The sequence below is a fragment of the Myripristis murdjan genome, chromosome 12 (assembly GCF_902150065.1).
Source record: "Myripristis murdjan chromosome 12, fMyrMur1.1, whole genome shotgun sequence".
Lineage (NCBI taxonomy): Eukaryota > Metazoa > Chordata > Actinopteri > Holocentriformes > Holocentridae > Myripristis > Myripristis murdjan.
In genome coordinates this window covers 29,690,481-29,714,684 of record NC_043991.1, presented here as the reverse complement: position 1 = coordinate 29,714,684, position 24,204 = coordinate 29,690,481, and the positions used below count along the sequence as shown (strand labels likewise).

General features: G+C 38.8%; 1 protein-coding gene across 2 annotated transcripts in view; it reads left to right on the top strand.

Annotated features, from left to right (window-relative positions):
• The window catches only part of tln1 (talin 1), a 116,567-nt gene that overhangs the window by 57,976 nt on the left and 34,387 nt on the right, over positions 1 to 24,204 (top strand). For both annotated transcript variants that reach the window (XM_030064654.1, XM_030064653.1), the window contains 22 exons: positions 33 to 241; positions 815 to 913; positions 4,183 to 4,350; positions 5,983 to 6,277; positions 7,165 to 7,331; positions 8,018 to 8,146; positions 10,464 to 10,577; positions 11,450 to 11,563; positions 12,449 to 12,583; positions 13,371 to 13,499; positions 14,273 to 14,375; positions 15,450 to 15,658; positions 18,062 to 18,181; positions 18,987 to 19,184; positions 19,458 to 19,597; positions 20,048 to 20,141; positions 20,723 to 20,812; positions 21,474 to 21,596; positions 22,104 to 22,247; positions 22,347 to 22,508; positions 22,777 to 22,917; positions 23,261 to 23,442. In XM_030064654.1, the coding sequence (XP_029920514.1) occupies positions 33 to 241; positions 815 to 913; positions 4,183 to 4,350; positions 5,983 to 6,277; positions 7,165 to 7,331; positions 8,018 to 8,146; positions 10,464 to 10,577; positions 11,450 to 11,563; positions 12,449 to 12,583; positions 13,371 to 13,499; positions 14,273 to 14,375; positions 15,450 to 15,658; positions 18,062 to 18,181; positions 18,987 to 19,184; positions 19,458 to 19,597; positions 20,048 to 20,141; positions 20,723 to 20,812; positions 21,474 to 21,596; positions 22,104 to 22,247; positions 22,347 to 22,508; positions 22,777 to 22,917; positions 23,261 to 23,442 (3,265 nt within the window). The remainder of the gene's footprint in view (positions 1 to 32; positions 242 to 814; positions 914 to 4,182; positions 4,351 to 5,982; positions 6,278 to 7,164; positions 7,332 to 8,017; positions 8,147 to 10,463; positions 10,578 to 11,449; positions 11,564 to 12,448; positions 12,584 to 13,370; positions 13,500 to 14,272; positions 14,376 to 15,449; positions 15,659 to 18,061; positions 18,182 to 18,986; positions 19,185 to 19,457; positions 19,598 to 20,047; positions 20,142 to 20,722; positions 20,813 to 21,473; positions 21,597 to 22,103; positions 22,248 to 22,346; positions 22,509 to 22,776; positions 22,918 to 23,260; positions 23,443 to 24,204) is intronic.

Genomic DNA, 24,204 nt, shown 5'->3' with positions numbered 1-24,204 from the left:
TGGTCCAATAAACAACATCTGCCTGTTCCCAGGTGACCCAGCAGAGACAGACTACACAGCTGTGGGCTGTGCTGTGACCACCATCTCGTCAAACTTGACAGAGATGTCTAAAGGTGTCAAACTGTTGGCTGCCCTCATGGAGGATGAAGGTGGAAATGGACAGCAACTGTTAGGCGCTGCCAAGAACTTGGCCTGTGCCGTTTCTGACATGCTGAAGACTGCCCAACCTGCCAACACCGAGGTACCAGTTCAAGAAATTCAAGTGAATGATATATCATTATTGTTTTAGGTCACTTTCACACCTGCCTTGCTTAGGCTTGTTAAGTTGAACACTGGTGCATTTAACTCCAGTTTGTTTTTATAGGGGAGAACGCCCTAATTAAGGCCTGGTGTTATTATTCTAAGTCTGTGCTGCATGATGACTAAACACTGCTTCACCATGTTCTGGGACAGCTGGAGCACCAATCCCAGATAACCTGAGGATCCTTGAGGACTCATATGGAACAAGCATGTCAAAGATATATCTGGGCCAAAAACCACTGAGTGATTTGTAGACAAGTAGCAACATTTTAAAACCAATCCTGTGGTTGATTGGTTACCAGTGTAGGGATTTTAGTTTGGTGTTAATTGATCAAGTTACCTTCTAATGGTAAACTGCACACTCCTGCTTTTTATTTGACTGATTGACCCAAGTTGCTCTCTTGAGAGGCATGCTCTTCTTAACAGACCTTGATTCCCAACACAGTTTATTGTTTCAGTATGAGTCAATAATATCTATGCAGTCAGTCGTCTAAATAGTGTTTTTTATTTGCAGCCTCGTCAGGTCCTGCTCCAGGCTGCAGGGAATGTTGGCCAAGCCAGTGGCGAGCTGCTGTCTCACATTGGAGAAACAGATACTGATCCACACTTCCAGGTAGGTCAACCTTCACCAAGAGTCCAACTGGTGTAATGGCATGTTACCTACATAATTTGATTGTTTTTGGAAATAGCAGGGTGGTGTGGGTAGGATATACATACTTGGCAGTGAAATAATGGCATATCTACAGTACAATAAGCGCTATATGTTATTGTTAGTGTGGGTTATTTATTGGTCCTGAATCCATGTAGTAGTGGACTGCTGCTGCTGCTAATGAACATTTGGCAACACTTAGCAATATGAGTACATGAAATACCATGAATTAATGCATGAAAAAGGATAACTGCATAGATTAATATCTCATGAATATCAGGAATTAAAGAGTTCAAGATTGTTCATTCCAGACCTCATACATGAACAACACATTAATTGAAGCTTTAACACAACAAAGTACATCATCATCAACTATGATTTATTAACCATGAACATAATGTATCCTTTGTTTGCAAAAAATTTGTACCACTGAACCAAATCCAAGCCACTGCAACACAGAGCACATCATGAAATCCTTATTAATTAAGCATCAATTATTGATGACTTAATTATGTTTGTGGCCCCAAAGTGGTGACCCATTTGATAGTAATTATCTATCATGTTATCAGGTATTTGCAATAATTACAATCTCCATTCACTGAATAAGACGTGAGGAAAATCTAAGAAGTATTTTTCTATTTTATTTTCTCCCAGTTGAAGTTGTTTTAAACCCTTCCTATGTTTAGTAATTTTGTTATAGTTGCTGGTCACCATATGCCGGACCTGAAAAGATGTGGAAAACTTTTTGCTTCATAGTTCAAAAGAGGACATTCAGTCTTTTGTGATAATGGTTCACCACTTTATTTGAAAGTAATGTATTTAATAATTCATTTTCATGCATGAATTCATGTAATTTCATGTACCCTTACCATAACGTGTTATCAACATCTTTATAAGAGACACTGCAGTCTGTGTAATCTAGAGAAAGTCTCTTATAGTGGCTGACATTGTCACTATTTGCATTATACACTTAGGTGCTAGGTTGTATATTCAAATTGTATAATACTCTTGTTTTCTGCATGTAAACTTGACAGTTTCCAGGTAAAGGATCTTTCATGGGTTCAAGGCGAAGACTCCCCTCTTATAGTCAATTGCTGGTAACAAACGTGTCCTTAAGACAAACCAATCAGTGCCCAATCACACTAATCATCATCTTAGATCATCCTTTATTAGTACCAATTTGTAATACAATGTTACAGTGTCTTAATTCCAAACTATTATGTGATGACTTCACTTTAATGAGTTCAAGGTTTATTACTCACACATTGTTCTTACTTATTCTTTCATAATTCCACATGCATTGAGCCTTGTTCTTTTTACAAGAAACAATACATTTGCTTAGTTCAGTTCTGATGTATATACTGAGATCAGAACATCTGAAGCAAAGTGGAAGGGAAAGCAAAGACTCATCCGGAAATAAACACAGAGAGACTGTATATTAAGTATCAAAAAGATGTTATTGATGTATATGTCATTGGGTTTTTGCTGTAGTACTGAACTGCTGTAGCACAGAACATTTACATATGTATTAAATTCTGTTATGTTCTATCTTATGACAAGTTCATACAACAACCCACCAATAAATCTCCCTACTTTTGTTATTATTGCAGATATTGCAATGCGTTGTCTTGTGGTGACGTTCCTGTACTGGTGTACAGTTTACCTTTAGTGATGTGTTTTGTATCAAACACACTTTCCAATTTATATTGAAATTCTATGATTAAAGTTATATAATGGCCTCATTATTATATCTAGCTTCATATCTAGCTTAATATAGATTCATTAGCTATTGTGTCATTAGCTGATAATTCCATGACTATAAAAGTTTTATTCCCTCTGTTTTTCTTTGCACATGAAGACTTAAAGACATTCCCTCTAGCAATCAAGTCTATTTTATAAGCAGCATTTATTTTTCTGTCAGGGAGATAAATCATACAGGACTTGTTAAATGTTAATTGTTAAATAGCCTGTCCATCCTCTGCAAAGTAAAAGGTGCTCTCTGCATTTCCATTTCTTAATGTGTAACCTATAATACACTTTATGCAGTGCAGTGTTAATATGAAATTAAAGTTCCATTTCTCAACATATGGTAACACAGTAGACAATTTGTTGAAACAAAAATAAACTTAAAAGTGACTCATTAGATTTTAGTGGTCAACGGTTAAGGTTACTATGACCCCACAAAACACATTTCTGGCCATCAGCAGTTCAAACACTGATTATGACAAAGTTTCATGTAAATGTCAAATAGGATAAATAAGATAGGATAATTCTAGTTTGGAAATGAATTAGTCTAATTAGATATCTGTAGTAGATAACATATTGAGTAGCTTGAGAGGTTTTGCTCATCACAAAGAGTTTATGTATGTTGTGGAGCTGATGAGAAAATAACTTTCACACTGACAGCAACAGTGAAGCACAGCAGTTGTAGCATTATGGTCTGAGGATGTTTTGTTGGCTCTACAGTTGGTAACCTGACTGGAATCCTGATCCAAAGGAGCTACCACAGTATTGTTCACCAGCTTTCCACACCCTGTGGTTTAAGACTTTTTAGGCAGCCCTTAGTGATGCAACAGGATAATGGCCTGCAGCGTTGTTCCAAGCTGTGTCAGAACTATTGCAGAATTATTGTTAAAGGCGAAGGTTGAAGTGGTGAACAACACAAACCTGTTAAAAGATGAAAATAAGTCAAAAGTGATGACATGGCCTGCAGCCCCGCAAAATCACCTGAACTTGGCCATACTGAGTTGATTTGGGTATAACTGCATTGAAAGGTCACGGCTAGACCATTAACTAGTGCAGATTATTTTTGGTTCCCTCCAGCAGTGTTGTAGTAGACTTTAAGATAAATACTTAGAGTCTTTATTAGAATGTCCAGAGTTTGTTCAACTGTGCGATTTGTTTAACTAGAATAACTGCAAAAGGTGGTTGGCGTTTGTAATTTCGGCTGCTCTTGATTACATAAGTGGTGTTTGTCAATAATTTTGTATTTTTTTCCCTATTTAATTTTCATTCTATACCTTTTTTGTCTCTTTCCCCTCACGTGAATTTAATTTCAGATATCTTAATAATTTGAGTGATAACAATCTAGCATTGCCATACTATACATTTCTCAGAAGATGAATACATATAATCAATGATAACTCTTCTTTCTTTACTTGCACCTCTCAACTGTGTATAACTTAGCTACCAGTGCCAATTAATGCTAACTGCTGTATTTTTGCCATTGGCAGGACATGCTTATGCAGCTGGCTAAGGCTGTGGCTAATGCCGCTGCTGCTTTGGTTTTGAAAGCCAAGAATGTGGCCCAGAAAACAGAGGACTCAGCCCAGCAGAACCGAGTTATTGCTGCAGCAACTCAGTGTGCTCTGTCCACCTCTCAGCTGGTGGCTTGCACAAGGGTAAGCCAACATTTTAGATTTATTTACCCAGCCACCATATCTCTTGGTCATATTAATGAGAGAAAAGCCCTGGTCCTGATGGCTTGAGAGGTAAATTGCTAAAGAGGTGTGCTAGGCAACTGAGTGGTATCTTTTCATACATTTTCCAATCCTCCCTTGAGTGACATAAAGTACTAAGGATCTGGAAGGAATCCATAGTGGTGCCAGTTGTCAAAGTCAGGACTCATAAGACTTGAATGACTATCACCCTGTGGCCTTAACATCCCTCATCATGAAAACATTGGAACATATTGTCAAATTTGATCTTTTAAACTCAGTAAAGAATATGTTGGACCCTTTTCAATTTGTCTATAAGGCTAAGAGAGGAACTTATTAACCTTGTACTGAGGCATCTGGAGGGAAGTAATAATTATGCATGTTTACTTTTTATTGACTTTTCATCTGCTTTTAATTGTATTCAGGCACATGTTCTCATGTTCTTACTCAGGCTCTTATCTGATTTTAATTTGGATTTTAGCATGGTGTGTTGCTCACTGACTTTTTAACTAATAGATCTAAGAGGGTCTGGGTTAATAGGATTTTGTCCAGTAACAGTGTTTCTTCCACTGGATCCCCTCAGGGCTGTGTTCTGTCCCCTCTTTCATTTGTCAGAGTCATCAAGCATCTTGTTATATCCTTAAGCACTGACTATGTTATTGTTAGTCTTGTGCATGGTCCTGAACATACTCATGGCCCAGTATTGGATGAATTTGTTAACCAGTGTGACCAGTCCTTCCTTCAAATAAGTCCTTCCTTCAAAACCAAACAGATGTTTGTTGACTTCTGGAGGAAGCCCTGTGCTTCTGCATCCTGTGTCATTAAAGGGGAGCCAGTGACAGCGGTGCAGCAGTATAAATATCTGGGCACTGTCATTGAAACAATCTGAAATTTGATGCAAACACTGATGGCATCTGTAAAAAGGTGAATCAATGTCTGTCCTATTTAAGAAGGGGGGGAGTCCGAGAAAGAAACACAGGAGGCTATGAAAAGAAAGTGCGGCTTTCTACTGTCATGTCAGCAACAAAAGTCCTGGGTCGAAAACAGTTTTGTGTTTTGTACAGTTCATTAGCATGGATGGTCCAGACACGGAGGAGTTTAACTTCATGTCTGGACAGGTGGCTTGCAGAAGCTAATGGAGGGGGCTTGGAGTGATGCATACAAACATTATAGGTTACACTAGAGCTAACATCAACAGCAAGCAAGCAACAACCTAGCTATTACTAATAACGACAAAGCAGTGTGTTTGAATCCTTTTATAATTATGATAATGGGTCAGCGCTACATCAGCCAATTGTTCAGACTGGTGAGAGCTTCCAAAAAGCCCAATTGTATTTTTCATGGTCATCCATACTTGCTTAAATGTTATTATGATTACTTCTTTCCTCTTCTCCCTATAAATTACGTACTCTGTGGCTTTACACAAAATATGGAGAAACCTACTTTTATACACCATTCATTTACTGCTCTAATATCTCTACTATATAAACTGAGAAATCTCTGTCTGACTCAGTCATCTCTGCAACTATACAGCTGATCAACTTCAAACTTGAGAATATGCCTAAAAATATTAAATCCATCATCTTCCATCTCTAGGTGGTGGCCCCGACCATTAGTTCTCCTGTGTGCCAGGAGCAACTGATTGAAGCAGGCAAGCTTGTTGCCAAATCTGTAGAAGGCTGTGTGGAGGCTTCACATGGTGCCACCAATGATGAGGGCCTCCTGAAACAAGTGGGTGTTGCAGCTACAGGCGTCACCCAGGCCCTTAATGACCTACTTCAACATATCAAACAGTATGCCAGTGGAGGCCAGCCTATTGGACCCCATGGTGAAGCCACTGATCGCATCCTGGATGTCACTGAGAACATCTTCAGCTCCATGGGAGATGCTGGTAGGTTAAAGGGAATTAGGGCGGTGGTAGGGGCCCACCTGTGGACGCACTAATCAAAAATTATAACACATTGTTTTTTCTATGCGGGAAGGTGGGAGCCTACATATCACTCTGTTGGTCAGTCAGCACTTACCTTCTTATCTCCATGAGGGCCATATCTCCAAATCAGTTTGGTAGATCGCCATCAAATTTACGGACAAAATTCATGTTGACCAGAGTATGAAATCTGTTATATTGGTGACCCAATGACCTTCTCTCTAGTACCACGAGCAAGACAAATTGTCAGTATTGCAGTGGAATATCTGAAAATCTATTTGGTGGAATGCCATGAAATTTCATGACAACATTCATGTTGGCTAGAGGATGAGATCTGGCAGTGTTGGTGACTCCATGACCTTTCCTTTACTGCCGCCAGCAGGCCATCTGCATTTAGAAATAATGCATTTGTTACATGCCAGCTAGCTAGCAAACATAAACTTCTGAGACTAGGTAGCTAACTACACATTTGGTTAACTTTCCTGTGAAACAAAAATCTGTCATCTCTACATCACTGATTACACTGATTTTTCTTTCTTAACTTATGTCTGTTTTTTGACTGTATCTTCCATTGCCTAGAGAATTCCCTTACATGTAGCTCAGACATCCCTGAAGGTAAATCAGTGTGGTGATGTTCATAGTGAATTTTACCAATACTAAAGACGTCTTTTAAGCTTTAACACAGACTTTCAAGCTTCGGTGCATGACATAATTAGATATATGTAAGCTTCAATGATTAAAAGAATAAAATTACTAAAATCATCAGTTTCTTGTCCTGTTTAGTGACTTTCTTTTTCTTTTTTGGGTGTTCATATTTTTGATGTCTTCCTTTCTCTTTCTTCTACCACCAGGTGAGATGGTGCGTCAGGCACGTATCTTGGCACAGGCCACCTCCGATTTGGTCAATGCCATCAAAATGGATGCTGAGGGTGAATCGGACCTGGAGAACTCACGAAAGCTGCTATCAGCTGCCAAGCTGCTTGCTGATGCCACTGCCAAGATGGTGGAGGCTGCTAAGGTTCCCACTTTATTTCCTTTTTCTTACACCTGAACGTACAGTATGAGCAGGTGCTCTGCTGTAAATGTGCATTTGGACTTGATTAGTGTATGATGATTAGCAGGATCAATACAATATACTGGTAATCTGATTATTCCTTCAGCAATATATTAGGAGACGGGTAATAAGATAGACGTTGATGTCATTACATTCAGAGGTTGATTTATCAAGAAACTGTGGGGCTTTTTCATGCATAAGCAATACTAATAGCATCTGTCCTTGACACCAAGGTTCCAAAGTGTAGGTTTGCGCTGGTGAAATCAAAGAAAAGCAGCACCGATAAAAAATGTAGTATGATTGATGTTATAGACCGCCTCTGAAAAGCACCTCTTAGCAGCACCTCTGAACAGTTCAACCTGTCTTTCAGGTCAACCTGGTGCATTTAATAGATTTTGGCCACAGTGAGATCGGATTTCAGCTGTGTGGATAAAAAATTGACCACAATCTGAATATTGCATGCAGTGTCATTAATTCATTGGACATTAGATAGACATTAGGCTTTAGATTAAACTTAATGACCATTCTTGGTAATTTGAGTTGCTGCAGCATCAAGTAGTCAGAGTATTCAGCAAAGAATATATTGTATATAAAAATACAACATATAGAGGTTTGTTTATTGTGTGTATGTTGTGTGTTTGTCACTTTAGGGTGCAGCAGCAAACCCTGACAGTGAAGAGCAGCAGCAGAAGTTGCGAGAGGCTGCCGAGGGTCTCCGCATGGCCACCAATGCTGCTGCGCAGAATGCCATCAAGAAACGTCTGGTCAATAAGCTGGAGGTAAAATCCAAATCAATTAAATCAAATAATTATGTACAAGGAGTTTGATTTTGAATTACCTTGGCTTGTATTACTTACATATAACACACAGTCTTATTCGCAATAGGTGGGGAAAGAAGTAGAAAACTTAAGAGGAAAAAATGAAATAAAATAAATAGGAATAATGAAATTAATAAAAACAGAATAATGGAAGGAAATATGTATGTACAACAAGGTATGTCACAAGCATTTGAGCAGTGTACAGTGGTTATATATATGTAATAACAAGTGTACATTTATATTGCACATCTGAGCTATTTAAATCTATATTCCAAATATGAGCTCTAGTGCACATTTGAGATATGTAAATGAAGAGGAGACCTTCTTTTTCCCTGAGCTGAGATACAAGACTATCTGTAACAGGGAATAGAGAAGGTGTGGAAGGTGTACGTCAGATTTATAATATACAGTGTACAGTATATTTCACATCTGAGATGTGTAGGTGGAAATAGTGGGGGCTTATTGACAGTCTTTCTCCCAGGGTGGGGACATAAACCTGTAATCACAGGACACAGTGGAGAAGTGTACAGATTTTTCCAAGGAAACAAAAAGGAATGAAACAAAAAATGCAGATATTGGGTATTTGGTCAAAGATATTGTGATATTTGATTATGTCTATCGCCCAGCTGAGTGCTTAATCATTCATCCATATTTGTCTGCGCTCTTCCTGATTTCACATGATTAACAGATCATGAGTGAGTGGTAAAAATAAAATGTTCCTGTTTTCTAAGTTCCCCATTTTCTGACAGACATTTCCCGGCTAGCATGTCATTTTGTGGTACATAACTTAATTGTAGTCAGAAAAAGTCAGACATCTAAATGAACAGTTAGTAGAAATAATACGAATTAGACCATAAACTACCAAAACACAACCTAATTTAAAAAATGTATTACCAAATGATACTATAATTAGATACCATAATAGGCACAGCCTTATTAGACACACATATCCTTATATATTTATTTAATTAATTTAATTTAATGTAATTTTATTTTATTTTATTTTATTTTATTTTATTAGACAAAATATATATTACAGTAATATATATTGTAAAATATATATTACTGTACCTCCAAATTATACTGTAACTAGAAAGATGGCTCTCTGTAGACTGCATACCTCTGCCAACGCTATGCAGTTTTCAGCATATGCCATTTCCATGTCACAGAGTTGACCAAATTCAACTTTTTCCAGTTCTTGCTTTTCATGCCTTTGATAGAAAATAATGTTTTTTGCGTAATAAATTCAACCATTATACAGTTATGTGTATGTAGTTGTTTTAGGGAGGATTTCTGTTGCTGCAGTTTTGTCATGGCACATATCAGCTCTGTCTTGCCCCCATGACCAAGCTTTCCACAAAATATTGCCAAATTGTGTCAAGTGCAGAAGTTATACCTTTTTTGTGACTGACGACGCCCATCACCAAGCCCACTTTTTACTGTTCTGACCTGCCTGCAGTCAGCAGATTGTGTATTAATCCACGCAATCCGTGCATCCATGACACTTACTGTGGACCCCTTCAACCTCCCCGAGATGGCCCGTTCTATGTACTAACAACAAGGACAAGCCAACTCTTTGATGGCCTGTTCCACGTCCTAATGACTAAGGGACATGCCAGCTCCAGCCCGTCTTGTGTCCTAACAACTGAAGGACAAGCCAGCTTTGCAACGGCCTGTTCCACATCTTAACAATTGAGGATCATGCCAGCTCACCTGCCCAGACTGTCCTGTTTTGGTTAGCTCAACCCCAGCAGCAGGGATGACTTCCCACCCCGCCTCCATGCCATCATTGACCCTGTGCCCTGCTCCTGCTGTGTGGAGCCCTTCTGGCTAGGCCAGTCGGCTTCCCAGTATGCTGAAAAATATTTTACACAAGCAAACTTAGCTATTTCAAAAGCAATCTTGCTGATAAACCATGCACTTTCAAATCAAGGAGTTTTTCTCTTGCCAAAAACTTTTATTTACCACAGGAACAGCATGTGAAATGAGCACTAGTTGACAAACAGGTATGGTGATAAAGCTTTGGAGCTGGAATAGTTTTGAATTGTCTCAACAATCTACAACAATTTTGATGTAAAATCTTTATGGAGGGTAGCCAAATGGAGTGTCAGGTTTAATAATTCAGACCAAATCAAAATCCACTCTAACCTAAAATCATTAAAGCTGGGTGACTGGCTGCTTGACTGTTGGATGGGTTCGACTACGATTAGATGACACCTGTTCAGCTGTTTTGCATAGTGACAAACATTTCTGTATTCCACTTTTTGTTTTCTCGCAGAATGCAGCGAAGCAGGCTGCAGCAGCTGCCACTCAGACCATTGCCGCTGCTCAGCACGCTGCCTCGTCCAATAAGAACCTAGCTGCCCAGCAGCAGCTTGTCCAGAGCTGCAAGGTAACGTCGCCTGCCTCCCTGCTTTCTGTTCCCTCACCACACTGCACAGTTCACGTAGTGTTTGAACAGTCACTTTTTGTCTCTATACATCATTTCTCTCTTTGCCAGTTTTCTTATTTCTCTTTTCCTCTTTGTTGTTTCCCACTCTTTATATTTTACAGTTTCAGACTTTATCTGCACCTTCTTTTAGATTGCAGTTCATCAGCAATTGTTCATATGTGATGAGATGAGTTTAAACTTTATTGATCCATTTAAATCTGGGGGGGTGTTCTGTGTATCCAGTTGCCCTTGCTGAATTTGTTAAAATTTATTAAATGTTAAAAAAAAAAAAAAAAAAAAAAAAAACAAACATTGATGTTATGAAGACAGACAGTTGCAGTAGTACCAGTAGCATGGTATGCTTGGTTCAGAAGTTTACAGTTGTCTTTTGTTCTGCATAGTTGTTAATTCTATTGTAAATTTCACACAAAAAGCAAATAAAATTCTTTATAAACACTATAATTCGAAAATCAGTATAGGCACACAGAGGGCTAATATTTATAGAAGAGGATAAGGACCACACAATTTTTATTTATTTATTTATTTATTTATTTTTTAGATGAATCTCAAAATTCTGGGGGGGAAACTGAATTCTTACATAAATCTCAAATTGATTGTAAGGTTAAAAATCTGTCTTTGTGTGGTTCTAATGTTCTTCCATAATTTTTGAAGTTATAAAGGAAGGTTAATGTAGAAGTCAAGTAAGGGCTATGACCTATGTGAAATAACCAACAACAAAATTGAGTTAAAAATGTATTTTAACTGTAAATTGCAAATTATTCCAAATAAAAATGCCACATAATGTCATTTGTATGTGCATGTGTTTGTGTCAGGTGGTGGCTGAGCAGATTCCTCAGTTGGTCCAAGGTGTCCGAGGCAGCCAGTCCCAGCCTGACAGCCCCAGTGCCCAGCTTGCCCTCATTGGTGCCAGCCAGAACTTCCTCCAGGTCAGACATACCTCCACACATCTCTCTTTTTTATATGCTTTATGTAAACAAGCTTTTGAAAACAGACATTACAAACAGGACTATATAATGTATATCAGGTATAAAACATCAGATTTACAGAAAGAAAAAAAAGTGCTCAAGGAAAAAAACAACAACAAAAGAAAGCCAGTAAAACCAGGAGTAAGCCATAGTATAGCTAACTAATAACTACTGGACTTATTTATGCAGGGTTTGAAAGATGAACTCTCTTTTTTTAAATGGATGAAAAAACAGTCTAAAAAAACAAATGCAAAAATTGAATCCTAATTTGGTTTGACCCAAGCAATCTGTGGAAAAATATGTTAAAGCAGATTTAAAGCAGTTTAGAGGGAACTAGCTGAAATTTATGTTGCTTGTTAGTGCCATTTTCTGACCATTTAGTTATTTTTGTTGCAGCTGACATGCCAAATATGTCTAGTGTACTTGCTGTGTCTTACAGTTTCAGAACTCTAGACAGAGAAAAATAGAAATAAAGAATATTGAAAACTATGTCAGTCAATAGAACCAAAATTAAGAGAAGAATCTGTGTTGACACACAAGTGACAACACAGTGATTGACATACAGTAAAACACACTTAATGAGGTATTTAACAAAAATAAATAAAAATGTAAATAAAATGTAAAATGCTTAAAATTAAACAGCATAGATAAATATTGAATTAAAAACATTAAATAAATAAAGAAATAACTGAAATGAAACAAACAAAAATAGATTTTTAGTTTGCTTTTGAATGTGTTAATAGGCTATATCTTCTATATCTAATAGTTTATATATGTTAATATTTTAATGTGTTAATAATTCATATTTAAACAGTTTCTAATTTATATCTCTCTCTCCTTCGCCAGCCTGGGGCCAAGATGGTGACTGCTGCCAAAGCCACAGTGCCCACCATCGGTGACCAGGCCTCAGCCATGCAGCTCAGCCAGTGTGCCAAAAACCTGGCCAGTGCTCTGGCAGAGCTGCGCACCGCCTCACAGAAGGTACCTCTCATGTAATATGTACACTGTAATAGAATTAATAGTAATGTGAAAATGACAGAGACTTTTAGAGCTCTTTAAATCAACAGGACTAACTTTGCTTGAAGACTGCTACCATCACTAACAGTTTTTTACCAGTAGTTAACAAATTTCTAGCTCCTACAAAAGGGAAAGGATGAGGACACACACCTAAACAGGACATTCGTTGAGAAAACACAGTTCAGTTTGTAACAAAGGAAAGCCACATACTCCAACTCCCCTACTTGGATTTATTTTCAAGTCAACCAAAGTTTTGGGCAGAGCCGTCTTTACGCAAGAGAAACACATGTATTAGAGGATTGACGCATAGGCACTCAGAGATAATTAGATACAGTTAGATACAGGTGTGACCACTAGGCTAATGGTTGAACCACTGTTTCATCATTAATTTCATTACATCATATTCATCTTAGTAGTTACAGTCAATCTGAATGGTCTCTCAGTTTGTGTTGGCCGTGACTCACTGCCTTACAGATAAATGTGCAGTCTAAGAACCACAGGTTAAGTCCAAGTCATCTCTGTTCTCTTGGCATTTAGCCTAAGAACTGGGAGGGAAACATCATGTGGATATGGAAATGCTTTACATTCATACTGTTTCTATCATTCACATATGTTATATGGCATATGGTAATGGAAATATTGACATTAACTCTTATTGTATGTGCGTGCGCGCGCGTGTGTGTGTGTGTGTGTGTGTGTGTGTGTGTGTGTGTGTGTGTGTGTGTGTGTGTGTGTGTGTGTGTGTGTGTAGGCTCAGGAAGCATGTGGGCCACTGGAAATAGATAACGCTCTGTCAACAGTAAGGGGTCTGGAGAAGGACATGCAGGAGGCCAAAGCCTCAGCTGAGGAAGGGAAACTCAAACCCCTGCCTGGAGAAACAGTAAGGGGCTGTTATTAAATACACACACGCACACACACACGCTTTTATCCCTAGATTGTTTTTCACCAGCTTGTGGCAGTGACTTCAAGAGGGAGGTCAGTAGTGGAATAACCTTCAGCCATCATCACCAACATTAGAAGCAAGGTTGATGCCTAAGTACCCTTTCAGTGCTCCTGTTACCACAGAAAGATCACGTGACTGATACTCAAAAGAGAAAATAATGCAATGGACTAAGAAGTAGAAGCTATGTTCTTACAGTTTTGATATCAATGTTCTTCAGACATGCATGTTTGTTGATGAAGTACATTTAAGAGTGGGAAATCTACCAGACCACTTTTCATGATGTTTTCATCCACATTCACACATCTACTGTTATTCAGCCAGACAGTTGACAGATCTTCATCTTTCTAAACACCTCGCCAGCAGAGGGACATTTTTTTAGAGATGCCAAATTATGTTATTCTTCTTCTCTTTTGGTTAAAAAATTGCTGTCCCTAAATTGCTGTAAAAGGTATTTGAAAAATAATTCAATTTCTGCTTTGTAATTTAGTTTTCTCTCACCTCTTGTGTGACTTGTTTCTGTTTTATTATTTTATTTGTTATTTGCTACGACACTGTTGTTTATATTTAACCAGCATTTGCTTTTCCCTGCACTGTTTACATCCTGTGTTTTGGTGTTCTGTTGTGTTCTGTTTTTTAAAATTGTGCAATTGTTTTTTGTTTTTTTTTTAAATATTCGTAACAGTATTTTTGTTTTGTCTCGCTGTTTTCAGTTGGAGAAGTGTTCCCAGGATCTGGGCACCAGTACAAAGGCTGTGAGCTCAGCTATTGCCCAGCTGCTGAGTGAGGCCACCCATGGCAACGAGAACTACACAGGTAAGTTTGAAGTAAACACACCTAGACAACAGCATGGGAAAATATCTCTGGAAAGCCTTTCATCTACCTCGGTTGAGAACCAATGCCATATTGTACCATTGTACCAAATTTCTTGACAACAGTTGCGATGAAGAAAAAAAAACATTTTAACAGGCCAAAACCTTGAGCAGAACCCAGCTCTGGGTGGGTGGCCATATGCCTTGACTGGAAGGGTAAAGAGTCAGAGAAATGGGGGGAGAGAGAGAGAGAGAGAGGGGGCAGGAGGGAAGAGTACAATGTAAATTTCACATTTCCATGCATTGGATAATAGCTGGAAATAAATGGTTGTAATGGTTGAAATTTAAATATCACTTCTTGATTCCCTGAGCCCGTGAAGGTCTATTCCTGAAGTTTTACTCTCCATGCTTTCATCTCTTTTTGTTCCTTACGTGCTAACTACTGTTACCTGTTGCTTGAAGACTTCATCATCATCATTGGTTACTGGTTTCTTGGATGTCTGTATAGCCTTTACTGTACTTCATTTACATCCTCCTTGCCTGACATTTTTGAAGCTGCAGCTAAAGAATGTTCACAGGTATTCAGTAAAAAGAAGTAAATAGAACAGAACAATGGGAAACTTCCATGGAAGTATATAAAATATATGTATATTGAATATATTGAATACTTTTGAATACTTTTGCTTTTTGAAGGGCAGAGATTTGTCAGAAACATTGTAGACCTTCCTCAGAGTGTAGAAGTCAGTATTTTTATTTATTTAAGGCTTGTTTGAACAGTGAGAAGCAAATACATTTATTTTTTAGTGAGGATCTTGTTGGCTACCTTTCACACAGGATTTTGCTTGTACCTGGTTTCTCTGAGACGCTGAGACGCTTGTCTCTACAAATATATCTATATCTATCTATTTCTGTGTATCTATATCTACAGTGCATTCAGAAAGTCTTCAGACTCCCTTCACTTTTTTCACTTTTGTTATGTTGCAGCCTGATGATAAAAAAATCATTTTTTCTATACACACACCTAATCCTTCTAATCCTTCTTTCTCCTACCCTCCTGGTCTGTCCTGTTGTTTACTAGGCATAGCAGCCAGAGATGTTGCCCAGGCCCTGAAGTCACTGGCCTCGGCTGCTAGGGGAGTTGCTGCTACTACAGCTGACATCCCAGCCCGTGATGCCATGCTGGATTGTGCTGCTGATGTCATGGACAAATCAGCCAACCTGATTGAGGAGACCAAAAGGGCTATTGCCAAGCCAGGAGACCCAGAGAGTCAACAGAGGCTGGCCCAGGTAGGATCATCAGCAATTACAGCATAGGTTAGGGTAGGGAAAAGGATAGGAGAGAGTATCGCCCCCTTTACACCTGGGGCTCTATTTAAATGATCTATGCCAGGGGTCATCAACGTTTTTCAAACCAAGCTAACCCTAACCCAAACTGATCAAGTGGTGGAGCAGGGACCCCCTTCAATATATCTTGTATAAAATTGTGTTTTATATTAAATGAGGTCTAGTGACATGTATAAATGTATCTTGTTATTGTGCATTCAATACAAAGCTATTCAAATAATACACAGGTTTATTTATTCAAGTTTTTATTTTAAACGTGCAAGGTAAAGTGACAGCAAAAGGTAAAGTGGAAACAAAAATAAGTGATGGCCTGTTAGTGCCACTGCCATGAATAAACATATCTGTAACATTGCAAACAATACTGAACTATTAAAATAATTAAGAGATTCATGTTTTTATTTTAAACATACATGTAGTAGGGACATCCTCAAGCCATCTGTGGATGGCACACATACTCCCACATTAGTGACATGTCTGACCCTGATGAGTGGCACACAACTTATCTAACCTTGGAAGGATGGAGGTTGTCAGGCAGAGGGTCATATCAGCATTGTCTCCATTTATCCATTCGCTATAATATGTTGGATTCATGTTAATGTGTGTTTAAAGACTTTTAAATTTGTGGGGGAAAAAATCGGGTAAAAAAAATAAATAAATAAAAAATAATCAGCCAAAAATTTCATGACCCCCCTGCAGTACCTCTGCGGACCCCCTAGGGGTTGCGGACCCCCTGTTGAAGACCTCTGATCTATGCAGACGGTCTTAAGAGCATGGCACAAGAGTATATAGAGTGTGTCCATGTCCACTTTTGCTATTTAATGGTGGAAAAAAGGCTGGCTGCACCAGGCACATGGTTCAAAAGGGTTGTACTTAGTCTCTCCATTATTCATGGGTGTGTTTTGGGTGTAACATGCAATAAATCAATCATAGTGCAATCTTCCATTTCCCTTAAAAGCCAGGTGCATTTACACCCTGGCGGATTGCTGTTATATTGATTGTTTGCTAGGTATGAAGGAAGGCTTCTCTGCAGAGAAAACAGATCTGTTTCTGCACAAAGAGAAAGTATGCGAGCAGTTCAACTATGGAAACAACAGAATTTCACCAAAGCTCTCTGAGGTGAAGCAGTCATGGGTAGTGAAAGTGATGAGTGTCTTCTGGCATCACCAGAACAGCTGCTCAAAGCTGAACGCAAAACAAAAGCTTGCCACACACCAAAAACAGCTATTGGAAATGGGAAGAGAACCACCTATCACTACTGATGATAATGATAATGATAATGTTTTGCATTGTAATCTTTTTATGTTTAATCGTTTGCATGTTTGTGCACTGTTGTACATTCCCGTTTGTGTAACAAGCAGTATATGTGCATTGTGCACCTGCTTTTGTAGGCATGAATCACTATCTTGACAATGTGCCCTTAAAATAACAGTGAAATACTGCACCATTGACCTCTGACCTGTTTTTTTGTTGGTCAGTTGCACATTTTCACTTTCATCTGCCTCAAGATGGCAATGCACCAACAATGCGCCTGGCCACACCTCATTTTAAGATCCACACACATATGGGCGCTCAGATGGGCACATGCATTTGCTATTGACACAGCTTTGGTGCTTGGTGGGTTGCAAACTAGCGAAAAAGACTTGCATTGCGCTTGGCGCTGCTTTGTGCCAGGTGTAAGATAGGGTCCCTGGTATTAATGTGTCTCACGTTAATGGAAAGTGACGAGATTATGTGCTTGACCACATAAAAATACAGGTGTAAATGCACCAAAAACACATTGAAGACATATTGTGATCCGATTACCCAAACCACCTCTGGAGGTGTTAAGGGGCACATTGTAAATACTTTGAACAGAAGTGTAAATGTGTTTCCAATCCACATCCTGGAAAACAACATCATTTTGTGTGGCAACACAAAGCTGAAAAATTGTTATGCTGGATGCACAGCACATGTTTGTTTTGGTTTTGCTTTCACCACTCTTTCCAGCACCCTGACTTCCAAAATGGCAAAACTATTTCCTGGTGTTGCACATGGTATAATCCTCTAGTTGGAATATGGGACTGGAGCACAGATGCATTGTGACATGTTAACAGTGCTATGGCAGAAAACAGCTCTACCATTTTTGAAGCAAGGGCATTGTAAAGAGAGCTCAAACAACACTTAAAACATAATAACAAGATATTTCAACACAAGAACTTTGTTATGCTACTAATATGAAAATGGAAAGTATTAGATACAAGAAATATAATGTTGAATGTCTAGTCATTTCAACTTGTTTATTCATAGCAGTAATTTTTTGTGCTTGTTTGTGTGTGTGCTTGTGTGCTTGTGTGTGTGTGTTTGTAGGTGGCCAAAGCAGTTTCTCAGGCCCTGAACCGGTGTGTTAACTGCCTTCCAGGCCAGAGGGATGTGGACAACGCCATTCGCACCGTGGGTGACGCCAGCAAGGCACTACTTGCTGATTCGGTTAGTACACATTCCCTCTTATAATAAATATCAGGACTTCCATAGCCATGGAAATCCTTGAAAGGTCACAAACTGTTTTGGCAAAACTTAAGTATCATCAGTCTTTTAGAGCAGTTGTGGCTTTCAAATAATTCTACACAAGGCATATTTACATCTAAGTAAGTACATGCAGTTTTTAGTCTTGACAATTTTGTTAGTTTTAGTCTAGTTTTTGTTGACAAAACCTCATAGTTTTAGTCCACAAACTATTTTAATCTAAATCTAATGCCTCTTTTATCACATTTTTTTCTCTGTAAATTCCTCAACAAACAACTAACAAGAAAATGTTAGTTACCTTATTCATAGATTGAGCTATATTCCTCAAAAATGTCAGTACATATTTAAAAGTCTAATGGCTTGGAGATGTGTATTCTGCTTTTAATCCTGCTGTATCTCCGACCAGATGGGAGGAAATTGAACAGGGGATATGCCGGATGGGAAGGCTCAGTGATTATATTTCTGGCCTTCCTGATGATTCTGGTTGAATAGAGTGATACAAATGTTTGCTAATGTTTAGCCATGTTTTTTAGCAGCACTTTTACTGCTTAAGACCCCAAGATTGCATTTTCAATTTCCTCTCACACCTACAAGATGAAAGTATCAACAAACTTGCATGAAATAATTTTCTCAGATTCTCTCAATAAACAGCTTTCAAGCCAGAAAAAAATGTATAAAAATTCAGAAAATTAAAACTGAGACGAATGCCTTTTCACAGTGCCTTACTTCATAACGATTTTTATCATCTTTTCTCCTCTGTCCTCCACAGTTTTCACCTAGTGGAAAGAGTTTCCAGGAGATCCAGGCTCAGCTAAATGAGGCAGCAGCTGGTCTGAACCAGTCAGCCAATGAGGTGGTACAGTCATCCAGAGGAACCACACAGGACCTGGCCAGGGCCACCAGCAAATTTGGACAGGATTTCAGCAGCTTCCTTGAAGCTGGAGTTGACATGGCTGGCACATCCCAGGTTAGCAAGATGAGAGACTATTCTGAAGAGGATTTTGAAGTGGTGGATAGCAAGCTTTGTGTAATTGCTTTTTTTCCAATGCATGTATACATGAATACATGGATATATGGATGGATATATGGATATATGGATGGATGGATGGATGGATAGATGGATAGATGGATAGATTATTATGCATTTTCAAACTACATATTACATATCACTACATATAGTTATGTAGAACCAGGGTTTGCAGCATAACACTAAAATCAATTTCTTCCCCCTCATCTCTAGTCTAAAGAGGACCAGACACAGGTTGTGTCCAACCTGAAGACTATCTCCATGTCTTCTAGTAAGCTGCTTCTGGCAGCCAAAGCCCTCTCCACCGACCCCAGCTCCCCCAACCTCAAGAACCAGCTGGCAGCTGCTGCTCGGTAACACAACACACTCCCAGCCCCAAGTGTGTGCTGGCTTCGTCTTCAGCTATGGAGTGCTCTAGACACTCACATTCACATATTGTCCTGTTCTACTCCAACTACTATAATTTGAGAGCCATGTGTTTGTGTGTCCCACAATTCAACCCTGCTTTTTCTAGTTCTTACCTCTTTCATGTTATTTGCTGATCCTGCCAGGACCCATCTCTGAAAGTGAGATATTTTGGCTCTCCAGTCTCATTTTGTTTAGCGAAATCTTTCTGTAATTTTTGGACTTTTTTAATTTGAAAAGTAATGTCTTGATCAATTACGTCATTAAGAATGGCAGCATTTTATTTTATTTCCATAGAGATATAGCAGCTTTCTGATGTACTCTAATGGGTGAATCAAATTTAATTGATTGTCTCTTTCTCTCTGCCTCTCTTTCTCTGCCTATCTCTCTTTCCATAGAGCGGTTACCGACAGTATTAACCAACTCATCACCATGTGTACTCAGCAGGCTCCAGGCCAAAAGGAGTGTGACAATGCACTCAGAGAACTGGAGGTAGCTACCATCATCCATCCATCTTTTCCTTTGCTTTTTTCTGTTCTTCTGTTCTTCTCATTCTATCCTGTTGTTCTGTTTGTATTGGATATGTCTCTCGACAAAGGGCTCTTCAGCAAAGTAAGATTACACAGACTTTATTGATACATAATAGTTACATTAGCGTGTCACACATTAAGATGCCTTTCACAAGCATTTAAACCAGTCAAACTGAAACAAGAATAGGCCAAAACCTAGTGTATGGCTGGATAGCAACTTTATTAAACGTGTCCGATTTGACCTCAGTTCTGTGAACAGAGGCTTTACTGGACTGCAGATTTAAAACCTTGAGTATTTATACAGAACAGAATCCAACATTGTTACATTTACATTTTTTACAAAGATCTTTTTTTTTTCTTATATCTATGACTCTATATCTTTGACTCATTTGTAGTGTGGATTTTGCTTGGAAAATGTAATGCTTTCCCTACATACCTCCCCGAGAATATATCTCTAAGTAGTCTTTTGCAGTCTCACCCAGTACAATGTGTGTGCTAGTTGGAACTTGTGTGTTGTGACTTTTGTGTCTGATCTCTGTGCAGTCAGTCAAGGGGATGTTGGAGAACCCTGTTGAAGCAGTCAGTGACCTCTCTTACTTTGACTGTATTGATAGCGTCATGGAGAACTCCAAGGTAGGAAAAATATCACTGCTGTTCTGCCTTTTTATGTTGCATATCTCATCTGCACTCTTCTTATTCTTGTCTCTCTCCCTCCTCTTATTACTCTAATGGGAGGGTGACACAGTCTGTAGTAACCCATTGGTTCACTTAATTTCTATGTGATAAATGCTACTTTGCTATAGCAAAAACAGCAAAAATTTTTATCCTTGGTGTACTAGACATTTTGTGATTAAGACATTAAAATCTATTAAATTAAAATATAGGAACACATGTTTTATCCATGTATTTTTGTATTCATTTATTCATTTATTTATTTATTTATTTTCTGGATTCCTTGGCTAGCATGAATGTACTTTAATTTTACTTTAATGTCAGGGGCTGTGTTGTTTTCTATCCAACAGATACTTAAGTAAGATACTTAAAGGCTCCGAACTTGAACTTGGTTAGAAATGGCTGGTCTATAAGTATATATAAGTAAATAAGTAATAGTCCAGTATGTTCCCCTTCTTTGTCCTGTGCTTCCTATATTGATGAAAAACAGTGATATTTTTTTCCATGGTGTTTGTATATTTGAGTCTGAAATGATGTGGTAATCATAAAAATAAATACTATAAAAACATATTCTTTTGACTAAATTATGTCTTTTTCTGCATCTTTCATTTCCTGTTAACAGGTCCTTGGTGAGTCCATGGCTGGCATTTCCCATAATGCCAAGAACTCTAACCTGCCAGAGTTCGGTGATTCAGTCAGCACCGGCTCCAAAGCCTTGTGTGGCCTCACTGAAGCAGCTGCGCAGGTAAAATGAATAAACATAGAAACAAATAAATTATTAAATAATTTAACATCCAACTCATCTCTCATACCATTTTAAACATTTTGAGACTTTTTATTCCAAATCTTTCTCTCACTCACACATATACACAGTTTCTCACACAGACAGACACACAGGCCTCTATCATTTTGTCATTTATCTTACACTACTAACCATGTATATTCAGTCTAACTCACCCTGTTTCATTCAAGTGTTTGTCCACCGATGACTTTCATTTGTGTACCACCACATTGTTGCATATGGTGTAAAACAATTTGCCCCAATTTTTCTTTGGTGCAAAACATCAGGGAATTGCATTGCACAGTCTTAAGCAGTAATTATTGTTGGTAAATGTGAAACATTCCTGTTGGACATGCCTGCTTCATTGAATTTGTCTTAATTGTTGCAATCATGAAATGCTGGAGGGACATTTTACCATGTTTGTGGTTGCTGTCTGTTGAAAATTGACCAGTGATCTGTCCATGTTATCAGGCTGCCTACCTTGTGGGAGTCTCAGACCCCAACAGCTCAGCAGGTCAGAAGGGCCTGGTGGACCCTGCCCAGTTTGCCAGGGCTAACCAATCAATTCAGATGGCTTGCCAAAATCTGGTGGACCCAGCTTGCACTCAGTCACAGGTAGATGTCAACTTCACACCAAGCCCATACCAATTGTATAGCCTGACTGATTATTGCAATGATCAGCTGACTTTGAATACACATTTTTCTTCCCCCTAGGTTCTCTCTGCAGCCACCATTGTTGCTAAGCATACCTCTGCACTGTGTAACGCCTGCCGCTTGGCTTCCTCCAAAACCTCCAACCCTGTTGCCAAGAGGCAGTTTGTCCAGTCAGCCAAAGAAGTGGCTAACAGCACAGCCAACCTGGTGAAATCCATCAAGGTTGGTGTTTTTTGTTAAAGAGCATGCATTACATAGTGAGTAGTTAGTGCTAGTATTAAGTAGTTTGTATTAAAGCTTGTGTAGGTAACTTTCTAGAGTGAGTGGGTGGAAAATTTGAGCTCAGACAGCATCTACCTGAGATTGACTACCTTTTCCAAGTTGCTGTCATCCTCATGCATGCTCATATGTGGCTCTGATGCCAGTGCAAAGAGGGAGTTGGAACTGGGTTACTGGGGAACATGATCAGAATGGCATTATTCCTGTGCAGGCTTTGGATGGAGCATTTAACCAGGAGAACCGAGAGAAGTGTAAGGCTGCAACTGGACCTCTGATCGAGGCTGTGGACAACCTGACAGCCTTTGCCTCCAACCCAGAGTTTGCCAGTGTTCCTGCCCAAATCAGCCCTGAGGTTTGTTGCCTGTTACAGCAGCTCAACTTCACGACACTATTCCACATATCATCACCAAAATAATTTCAGAACCACATTCTCATACTCTTAAATTTCAGCTGTACTAATGTGTGTGCTGCCTTCAGTCCCTGACGACAAAAGCTAAACACAATCAAAAGTTCAGTCATTTTTTCTGTCACCGTCATGAAAAAAAGGCTCGGCAACAACTATTTTTCACCCAAAAATTTGTTGTCAGAATTAAGTGTTGAGAGCCCAGACGCATTATGCAATTTGTTATTGCTTGCAACCGCTTATCAGGGTTTAACTGCCCCCATCTCTCACAACCACCACCACCTACCTGCAGGGTCATGCAGCCATGGAACCCATTGTGGCGGCAGCAAAGACAATGCTGGACAGCTCAACTGGTCTGATCCAAACCGCACGCTCCCTGGCTGTCAATCCCAAAGACCCCCCCAAGTGGTCAGTGCTGGCTGGATACTCCAGGACTGTGTCAGACTCCATCAAGAAACTCATCACCAACATGAGGTACACCCTGTGGGAAATAGTAGTGCTAATAATAACAATAAACATCATATTGCTAACGCTTTATAATAATGATAACTACCAAATGATAACTACTTTATAGATATAAGAATGATAATCTAGTAAATATTTGTGAGTATCTGAATAATTTGTTAAGAAACATTATTACATAGTATTACCAATCATCTGGAATGCTAGTAACACTTGATATTAAGTGGCTGTAAAATAATGTTAAATGATGCTTTCGCTAACATCGACTGAACATGAATAACAACATTAACACAAATTATGTAATGGTAAATTAACATAAAAAATTCCAATAAAATGTTGTTTACATGTGTGTTACTAAGGTTAACTGACAAGTTCACCAGTATGCATGAAGCATGAGCAGTGATGTTAACAAAGATGAGCTCATAGAAACATAGCAATAATCAACTGCAGTCAGTGATGTTATCCATACTTGTTGATGCCAGTGCTGACAAGCACCTAAACTCTCTCTTCATGCATTACTGAAAACATTGTCAGATTAATAAAAGTGATTAGGCACAGCAAGAAGCATGAAGTAGATACAGAATGGAAAAAACATGATTTTTAGCAGTGACACAAAGCTGACAAAATGTTTGAGGGATGTACAACAAACACTCTATATCTATAAAACATTTGTCATTTTGCTGGGGGAAACAGAATGAACAGTGGCTAAATGAGAAAACAATAATAAATGGAATAAGAAGGAACTCACAACATCCCTTGGCAATGGAATCACTA